At 46.7% G+C, this 10,020-nt stretch overlaps 1 protein-coding gene and 1 non-coding gene across 2 annotated transcripts; both read right to left on the bottom strand.

Moving 5' to 3' along the window:
• Nucleotides 1-292: 292 nt before the first annotated feature.
• Nucleotides 293-4,523, bottom strand: MSTO1 (misato mitochondrial distribution and morphology regulator 1). Its single transcript, XM_007948612.1, has 14 exons — nt 4,440-4,523; nt 4,205-4,340; nt 3,650-3,719; nt 3,473-3,548; nt 2,947-3,001; nt 2,721-2,859; nt 2,433-2,550; nt 2,216-2,350; nt 1,961-2,113; nt 1,544-1,675; nt 1,295-1,473; nt 994-1,098; nt 800-909; nt 293-507 (listed from the first exon to the last, which is right to left on the bottom strand). Exons 1-14 carry the CDS (start codon nt 4,521-4,523, stop codon nt 293-295), a joined length of 1,707 nt encoding a protein of 568 aa, XP_007946803.1.
• Nucleotides 4,524-8,200: 3,677 nt separating this feature from the next.
• Nucleotides 8,201-8,260, bottom strand: LOC122150740. Its single transcript, XR_006163827.1, has one exon. It is a non-coding gene; the product is annotated as a U7 small nuclear RNA (small nuclear RNA).
• Nucleotides 8,261-10,020: the final 1,760 nt, after the last annotated feature.

A 10,020-nucleotide genomic window follows, 5' to 3' on the forward strand; every position in this document is an offset into this window, starting at 1 on the left:
AGAGTAGGGCCCAGTGTTCTGCCATCCCATATATCCTTTTGTGAAGACCTTAAAATCTATTTTGTAAATAGCATCACAGAAGAGCATTGCAGCTCATTCCTCTACCTTTTTTTTTTCTTGGTCAGGTGGTACATATTTATTGTTTTGTGACCTAATCATGTGTTTCTAAATGTAATAAATGCATTTGTTGGTGTAGCCAGCCCTGAGACCCTGAGCTCCTCTGCCCCAGGACACTGAGCTCCTGCATCCAGCAGTTTTTATTGGAAACTAGCTCTTTCCCGCTCTTGAGAATTTAGTCTGTGAAGCCATCCCCATCCTGGTAACACTGGGCCAAGCTGTGTAGCTCCTGCAGCATCTCCGGTAGGTCATCCTGTTCTACTCCAGCAGCCATGAAGCTGGCCCAGCGCCGCAAGTCGAGTTTGGTGAGCTCTTTGGCCAAACCTCGCAGGGTCTGGTGCAAAGATGAAGAGGAGCTTAGGGCTGCAAACACCGGGATGCTCCCCACTGCTGTGGAGGGAGAGAAGTGAGACCTGTGAATGGATTGTTATTCACCCTGGCACTCAGTCACCCTGGCAGAGGGAATAAGGGCCCTTTCTAGACATGTCTGTAGACTCTAAATTTTGTGCACCGTCCCCTTAGTACCCTAGCACTTGAGAGGAACGAAGAGCACTTACTGCAGCAGCCACAAGGTACATAAAGCAATGTTTGTGTAACTGCATTTTTAAGCATAGTAACCAAGGAAGAGAGAGAGTAAACTGTCCCATACTAGAAATCTTGGTGTTCTTCACCTCCTACATACCTGCCCTAGTGGGAGGACCATCCAGAACTAAACCCTGCTGGCTGAGGCTTGAGGAGAGGTGTGGATAAGGAGGAACCATTTTGTAAGGAGTCAGCAGCAGATGGGAAGAACTGTGGGGACAAGTGAATAGAAGCTGAATGAACAGAAAGTTAAGGGAGGTCTGGGGTCAAAGCAGGAGCAAGCATTATACTGACCTTATAGCTCTAGGCTGCTGCTGTTGCAAATACTGTGCCAAGACTTCTTCCCCAGTGGCACATGCATGGAGCGGGGAGGGCAGAGGTGTCCCTGGGGTGAGCTGACTGCCAGAACAAAGCCAAATCCACCTTTATTCTATGCCAGCATGAACACGAAATGAAGAAAACATCTTACCCCAAACCATCAGTTGGGAGGGGGATGTGGGGAGGAAGCAGAGAACAATGCCATTACAATGCTGAGAGGCACTAGGGAGAAAAGGGCAAACATCTGACAAAGGCTGTAAGGACCTGCAGTCCTCACCTGGTATGGTGTACTCTGTCTAGACCCCTCAGCACCACAGACTGGGCAAAGCAGCGTGTTCCACGTGGGTCCCTACATGCTGACAGCGGGGTCCATGGGGTGGGCCCCCCAAGCTGCACCAAGGTATCAGGAAGGGACTGGTCTGAAGGGAAGGGGATGGTGGCTCCTGCTGTTGCCACCTAAAAAGCAAGAAAAGATCAGGTTACAGAGCTTTTTCTCAGCTCTTGTCGCCCTCACAAACCCCCATACCTTTTTCCCAGAGAAGTTCAGCATCTCAGCCAGATGAACCATGGACACTGGTGAAGAATGCAGACGGTAAGGAACAGTGACTGTGTCTAGTGCCGTAGCCAGGATGGCACTGCAGTGGAAGGGCAGAGTGGCCTGCAAAGGAGGCACCAAGAGAAGCGTTTAGCCTTTCAGGCTTGGAAAACTGAATGTGGAGGAAGAACAGTAATGGCAGTCCTGGTGCTCTAGGAAGAAGCAGGGTTGTGTATGGCCCAAGACTGGGTAAGCATAGACATAGTGGGATCACACAGGCCACATCACTGCTGAGTTCAGCTCAGGCTTCAAGTAACAGATACCGAGTAACAGATACAGGCTGACTGGAGGAGTGTGACGTGGTGCTTTGTGGCCTGCTGCAGTCAGAAAAAGAATATAGAGGCTTACATCGTAATGCAGGTGTGGGAAGATGACAGGTGGCTCAGGTTTCAGGCCCAGGCTTCCGCCCAAGGATAAGGGGCAGACGAGAGAGCTGTGAGCAGTCAAGTGCACCAATCCAAAAGCTGTGTTTAACAGACGGTAGATGCTTTTTCGTGGCTCCTGGTAAAAGAATGGAGGGTTTGTTTTAAGCAACTTTGTCCTGAGATATCCTGTGATTTCACTCTTCCCACTCTGATTGCTTTCTCTGCAAGTTCTACTCGCCTCAAGAGTGTAGGGACCAGGGAGCAGGCCCCAGGATATTATTCCCCGCCCTGAGTACTCATCCTGAAGCAACTCTGCTGTCTTAGCACCTACTCCCGAGAAGCCATCATGCAGATCACACAGGATCTGGAAACCCTGGAGGGGGAAAGATGGGAGGATCGTAGAGAGTAGGAGGAGAGGAGCTTCTACCCTGGTGTCCACCCTGCCACAAAGCTACCTGTAGGTAGTCGCACTCCTCCACGTAGAAGTGCAGCCTGTCCTCCAGCTCTTCCAGGTACCCAGGTTCCTTCAGGATACTCTCCCCTTGGCCAAAAGCCTCCAGCCGACCTGTTTCCCTGCCACACATAAACATGACTCAGGACTTACAGACAGGAGACACCAGTCCTGCCATCATGCCTAGATCTTTTTTGTTTTGGAGGATGGCAGTGAGGATGACCTCAAGAACCTCAGCTTGCATTGGTGGGGATCCAAGTTGCCTGCCACACAGCCTCTGGGGCCCTCATACCCATCATGGTTGTACTTGTGAATCATACAGATGCTTCTGGGATGGAGATGGACTCGGAGGAAGTCTGACCAAACTCTGATGCTGCCCTCTGTGGGGATGAGTGGGTTTGGAGTTTCAGCAGTAGTGAGTGGTAGGAGACCTGAGGAGAAAAGCAGAGCAACTATACCCTTCTCCAAGCTCCCACCCTGCCCAGTTCCCCATCCAGTGCTATTTGGAGAATTCTCACCTTTGCCATTGGGAGTGGATTTGACCCTCCAAACACCATCACTACTCAGCACTCCCTGGGATGGGCGAGAAAAATCTACTTTAATCCCATGTAGTCAAGGGTTTGTTCAGTTCAGGCGGACCCCACAGTACTATTCTAAGGCATTTAAGATGCTCAGAGTCCTTTTTCTCCACCCTGGTGGAGGCAAGTTTAACAGGATTGAAAAGTCAGGGCAACTTCAGAATTATCCTTCAGGCCTGGAACTGGACTCACTTTCATGGATTAGCTTTCACAGTAGAAAGGCCTATGAGCAGAACACCTACTCCAGGGGGGATGTACCCCTTAGATCAATCAGAGAGAAGGGCAGCATTTGCAGAGGTGTAAAGCTAGACAGATAGGAATGCACAGGTAAGAATGAAAGAGGGAAAGGGCAGTCACGGGGAGGAGAAAGAGCTATTTTTTGTTGGGATTATAACTGAAGCTGTGAAACTAAATGTGTATGAATGGTTAAGAGTAAAATCAATCTGCTTTGTAAATTTGCCCTCACCTCTGCACTCAACAGGTCCTGGAGATAGGGGTTCTTAGGACAGAGTTCCTCTCTGTGTGTAGTGAGCTTACCCTGCCTGCAAGAGATTGGAGGTTGATCATGGCGACAATATTCCTGAGTTCGCCAGCCTTCTGTGCACATATCCCCCACACCCTCCCATACACCACAAATACATACCATGCTATGGCAGCATCCAGTTGTTTGTCCTTGTAGAGTCCACCCTCCTGTTTTAGGGAACTCAGACTACCTGTCCAGACATAACAAGACAGGTCAAAGCCATGAATGTCATCCCTACTCTCTTTTTGCCAATCTGACCACCTGATAACCTGATGTCATCCATCTGGCTCTTCCATGAAATATTTACTAAATATACATGAGTTGAGGGGAAAACGGCTAGGTGAGATCTAAGAGAATCTACATTTTATCTTTCCACTCCCAGTTCAGTTATTAGCTGTGCGACTTGGCAAACTCTTCATGCAGGGTTCCTACTGCAGGTCCACATCTCATTGATTCCATGTGCAAGTAGCCCATTACACAGATAGCTCTTGAGCAGAGTAAACGTGGCCCTTAACTCTGTTCTTGAGTGTTGAGAACCTACAGTAAGCTCCCCCCTTGGCTCCTCATTTCTCATCTTTCAGCCCCGCACGGCCCGTGTATCCTGAAGCTAATGGGTGCTCGAGACTCCATACACGAAAGGGAAAAACTATTTGCCCACCCCTGCTTCCGCCTCACCCTTCAGATCCATGAGGATGAGTCGCGGCGTGTAAGTGTCCTGGCCATGTAGGGTCCGGCCCGTCCGGTACAGGACATCGGGGCATAGCTCTTCCGCCGGATCTGAGGCATCGGTCGGTCGGCCCAACGCAGCATCCTTGGGAGGCAAAGAAGGATCTGACTCAGATGAGACAGGCTAGAATTCAGAGCTGAAGATCCCGAAAAGCTCTGCTAGGGCAGTCCTGAGAAACCTTACCTGCTGGTTCCACCAGTGAGCGCCTACGAAACCGGCAAAATGTCCCAACTGCAGCGTTAGCACCTCACGGGCCCCGCCCGCCATAGTGTTCGGCTCGGGGCCGCATTGCCCCTGCCTGCCCACTGGCTGCTACTAGCCGATTGGCTTGGTAGGATTGTGGGCGGTGTCACGTTCGCTGTGCCCTATTGGTCCACATACACATCCTTTGTCAAAGGACAAACGATTCGTTGAGTTCGATAGACACTGTCCATCGGTCCCTCCCCTATTCCTGGCTTGGACTACTTGTTTCCCTGTCTCTAGCGGTGGGGCGGGGACATAATGCTCAAGCCGGAAATCCCGTACGCCGGCGGAGACGTGTGGGATCTGGGTTTCACGGATCTGTTCCCTTGGCGTCCCACGTGGGTATACCTATTGCACCTCTTGGAAGGTGGGCCTGCTCTGTATTTCTTTTGTGGCTCTCGTCCTTTTGCAGCAAGACGCCGTTCTTCTGTCTCAGGCTAGCTCTCTTAGCCAAAAGGGTTTGAAAGAAAAAAATCTTCACGTGCTCCCCTTTTTCCCAAAGTCACAGCCATCCTGACTTCTGATCTTATCTATTGTTGTTGTTGCTGTTGTTATGTGCCGTCGAGTCGGCCCCAACTCATAGCGACCCCTCCTTGGGTTTCCGAGGCAGTATCACTACGGAAGTAGGATTGCCCAACTTTCCTTCCGAGGAGTGGCTGGTGGGTTTGAGCCGCCAGCCTTCTGGTTAGCAGTCAAGTGCTTTAGCCACTGTGCTACCAGAGCTCCTATCTTAAACTTTAAACAGTGTGTAATTATTTTCGCGTCTACCTTTTATTCAATATCGTTTGTGAAATCCATCCCTATGTTTTATATACCCATTCTTAATTTCAGTTTCTTTAGAGTGAATATAAGGTGCTCTGGTAGCGTAATGCCTGAGGCATTTGACTGCTAACCAGTAGACTGGCGGTTCAAACACACCACTCGTCGGAAGGAAGACTGGGCATTCTACTCCCATAGAGCTACCCCCCCGGGAAACCCAAGGAGGGGTAACATGAGTTGGATCCGACTTCACGGCAGTGAGGGTTTTGTTTTAGTTTTTAAGAGTGCATATACCACAGATTATTCTGCTGATAATAGACTTTGGGATTCTTTCTAATTTTTGGCTATTAGATGCTACCGTTAACAATGTGCATATGCACATTACTGTCGAGGATTGGAATTGTTTGGTCATAAGATTGGGAGCGCTGTGGTAAGAGCATTCTGCTAATCAGAGCGTCTGGGGTTTGAACCCACCAGCCGCTCTGTGGGAGAAAGACTGGGCAATCTGCTTCTGTAAAACTTTACAGCTTTGGAAATCCTATGGGATGGTTCTACTCTGTTCTGTAGGGTCGCTATGAGTCAAAATTGACTCAGTGGCAATGAGTTTTTAAGATTGAGGATGTTCAAACTTGGTAACCAATACCAAGTTGTGTTCCAAAGTTATCTCTCATTCTGAACTTAATTTCCCTCAGCATTATTTTGTTGTTGTTAGTGCACAAGTCTTTTTTTTTTTTTTTTTAATTGTGCTTTAGGTAAAAGTTTACAAAGCATATTAATTTTCCATTCAATAGTTTGTACGTAAAGTGTTCCATGACATTGGTTGAATTCCTCACAGTATGTCAGCACTCTGCCCATTTTTGCTCTGGGCTCCTCATATCCTTTCATCTAGATTTTCTAACCCTTCCTGACCTCCCATCTTTGCTTTTGGGCAGATGTTGTTTTGATCTCATGTTAAGTGATTGTTCTGAGGAACATGTTCCTCTAGGGAATTACTGTTATTTTATGGGCCTGTGGTTAGAAGCTCTGGTGGTGCAGTAGTTAAAACATTCAATTGCTAACCAAAAGGTTGGCAGCTGGAACATACCAGCCACTCCACAGAAGACAGATGATGCAGTCTGCTTCCCTAAAGATTTACAGCCTTGGAAATGCTATGGTGTAGTTCTGCTCTGCCTAATAGGGGGGTTATGAGTCAGAATTGACTTGATGGCAATGGGTTTGGGGTCTGTCAGTCATTTGGCTGGAAGGTTGTTGTTGTTGTTGTTGTTATGTGCCGTCGAGTCGGCCCCGACTCATAGCGACCCCTCCTTGGGTTTCCGAGGCAGTATCACTACGGAAGTAGGATTGCCCAACCTTCCTTCCGAGGAGTGGCTGGTGGGTTTGAACCGCCAGCCGTCTGGTTAGCAGGCAAGTGTCTTAGCCACTATGCTACCAGAGGTAGTCTCCACAAATGGCTTCAGTTCTAGGTCAGACAGGTGTTTTAGGGCCGTAGCCTTGGAAGTTCCCACAGTCTTTGTCAGACCTGTAAGTCTGGTCTTTTTGTGCATTTGATTTTTTGTTACATATTTTTGTGTTGCTCCGTGTGGGACTCTGTTGTGATCTTGGAGCAGTCAGTAGTGGTAGCTGGGTTTTAAGACCCCACACCATACTTACCAAAGCAGGATGCAGAACATTGTCTTTCTAAACTATGTTGTGCCACGTAACATAGATGTCCCCCTGAGTCTATGGTCCTTTGCCTTTAAGCCGAGGAACTTCGTCCCGTATGGACATGTGTTTGGTTATGTCTGATAGGTTTCCATAACTGTGCCCCTAAGTGTGTGCTATTCTCTTTATTAACATACAGCACATGCCTTATCCACCGTGCCACCAGAGCTCCTTACATACGATTCTGTATGTAGAAATATCCATAACCAAACCTGTTGGTGCAGGTGGCTGTGCTTCCTTACACCCTCCCACACCTCTTTGGTTACCTATCTACCTGTGAATCCATCCATAAATTATTGTTGATCCTGTTGTTACCGAATTGTCTGTGACAGTGATTGTTATAGTTGCCCTTTATTCTTTGTTCCTCTCAGTGTTTTCCTTTGCTGTGGTCATGTTATGCTGACTTCCCTATATTGCGCATTGCCTTTCCCTTCACCATTATTGACATGAGTCTACTATCAGGTTAGTGATTTTCCCTCCTTTCCTCTCCCATCCCTAATAACCATCAAAGAATGTTTTGTGTGTGCATGTATGTAAACTTTTTTCTTGTTTTTTAAATAGTGGTCTCATACAATATTTCTCCTTTTCTGATTAACATATATCACTCAGCATAATGTCGTCCAGTTTCATCCATGTTGTTAGATGTTTCACATGTTCGTTGTTACTCTTTATAATTGCATAGTATTCCGTTGTATGTATGTACCACAGTTTGCTTATCCATTCATCTGTTGATGGGCACTTAGGTTGTTTCCATATTTTTATTTGGTAAGTAATCCTGCAGTGAACATGGGTGTGCCTGTCTATTCGTGTCACAGCTCTTTTTCTTTAGGGTATATACCCAGAGTATTGGAAGTTTGGTGGCGTAGTGCCTACAGCATTTGACTGCTAACCAGAAGGCTGGTGGCTCAAACCCACCAGCCACTCCTCGGAAGGAAGGTTGGGCAATCTACTCTGTAGTGATACTGTCTCAGAAACCCAAGGAGGGGTCGCTATGAGTCAGATCCAACTTGACAGCAGTGAGTTTGGTTTTTTGGTTTTATTGTTGGATCATGTGGTATTTTTATTTGTAGCTTTTTAAGGAAGTGCAATACTGTTTTCTGTAGTGGTTGTACCATTTTACATTTCCACTAGCAGTATATAAGAGTTCCAGTCTCCCCACAACCTTGCCAACGTTTGTTCTTTTTCTTCAGTTAGTGCCATTGTTGGTGATATGGTATCTCAGTGTACTTTTTTTTTTAGGGAGTGTCTTCCAGTAAGAACTGGAAACCTGCTAGACAGATTCTAAAAGAGCTGTAACATTTCAGTGCACTTTTGACTTGAATCTCTCTAAAGGCTAATGATTATGAGCATTTCTTCATGTATTTGTTAGCTTCTTTGGTGAAGTGTCTGTTCATATCTGTGATAGTTGGAGTTGTGTGTCAACTTGGCTGGACCATAATTCTGAGTAGTTTAAGTAGTTGTGATGTGGGTTATTCCCATGATGAGATCAGATGTATATGTTTTGATCAGCCAGTTGGTTGAAAGGGAGTTTCCCTAGGGGTGTGGCCTGCTTCCAATATATTTATGGACATCCTGGGAAGAGAGACACTTTTCTGTGGATCAGGATCCTGTTGTGCTGCCTATAACTGTTTGTGAGCGAACAATCCACCATTCGGCCTTGAGGTCTTGGATTCGTCATTTGTTGGAGTCAACAGCTGGTATAATGCCTGCCAACCTTGAGCTCTTCAGCCGCTGCAGCTTCGTGAGTCGGGAAAAGCCTCCAGCTTGACGTTTGAGCCAAGAACTTGCCAGCTTCTATAAGTGTGTGAGCCATTTTCCTAAGATAAATTTCTCCTTCTCTCTCTATACATAAGCTTTACTGGTTTTGCTTCTCTAGAGAACCCAGCCTAACACATTTGGTACAAAGAGTGGTGCTAGAGAGACAAAACCATAAAGATGGGCTTCCTAAATTGGTTTTCAGTGATTCTGTTTTGGTTCTCCAATTTGATTAATTGTAAAGGCACTGGTGACTCTGCCTCCATTGGTATAGAGGGCCCTGCTCATCTGGGGTGTGAGGTGGTGATATTAATATGCAAAATATCATCACCAATAGATCAAGTAGTTTTGAGAAGTGAGGCTCTGGGTGATTGCATATTTGATACTTTTCTGTAATTTTGTCAGCATGAGGAGTATAAGGAAGCTGGTTGGTTGGTCCTACTCACACTGGACAAAGTGATGAAAGAGGGAGATGAGTTCAGGACTGCTGAGTCACAGCTCAAACGCCGCATAAAAGACCTCAATGTTTCCAGTTGTGCTCTGAAAGGTAGCCTTATTTCTTCTAGTAACAGAGCTGATATTGCCAACAGTCAAACCCAGAGTCTCATTGTAAGGGTGGCTGCATTACAACACCAATTGAATTGCCAACCCAGAATGGTGTCTGAAGTTAAAGTGTGGGTACTGATTGGGAAAAAATGGGATTCTGAAACCTGGAATGGGGACATATGGCCAGACAGTCAGGAAGATGAGGATATGGAGCCTGTAAATTCTATTGAATCTCTCCCATCTGAAGGGATTACTATAAAACCATCATCCCCTCCATCTCAGTTTGATGGGATTAACCCAACTGTTCCTACTGGGTCATTGCCTGAGGAAAGGACATGGAAGACATTGCTGAATGTTCTCAGGAACTTCCCCAACCACCCATTGTTGCTGCTAGCCCTATAACTAAAGTTAAGTCCAAGCGAGCCCCAAAAGGTGAAATACAAAGTGTGACTGAGGAGGTGGTACGCTACACCCCAAAAGACCTACTTGATTTTGCTAACATGTATAGACAGAAGCCTGGAGAATATGTGTGAGAATGGCTGCTGAGGGTGTGGGATAATGGTGCAAGGAATGTAAGAGTGGATCAGTTTGAGTTTATTGATTTAGGCCCACTAAGTACAAATTCTTCATTCAGTGTTTCAGCTTGAGAGGTTAGGAAAGGATCTAATAGTTTATTTGGTTGGCTTACTGAAGCATGGATTATGTGGTGGCCTACCTTAAGTCAGCCACAGGGATCTAGGTGAGGGGAGGGAACCCAGGC

The sequence above is a fragment of the Orycteropus afer genome, unplaced genomic scaffold, assembly GCF_000298275.1.
Source record: "Orycteropus afer afer isolate SDZICR_OR568_19922 unplaced genomic scaffold, OryAfe1.0 scaffold00217, whole genome shotgun sequence".
Lineage (NCBI taxonomy): Eukaryota > Metazoa > Chordata > Mammalia > Tubulidentata > Orycteropodidae > Orycteropus > Orycteropus afer.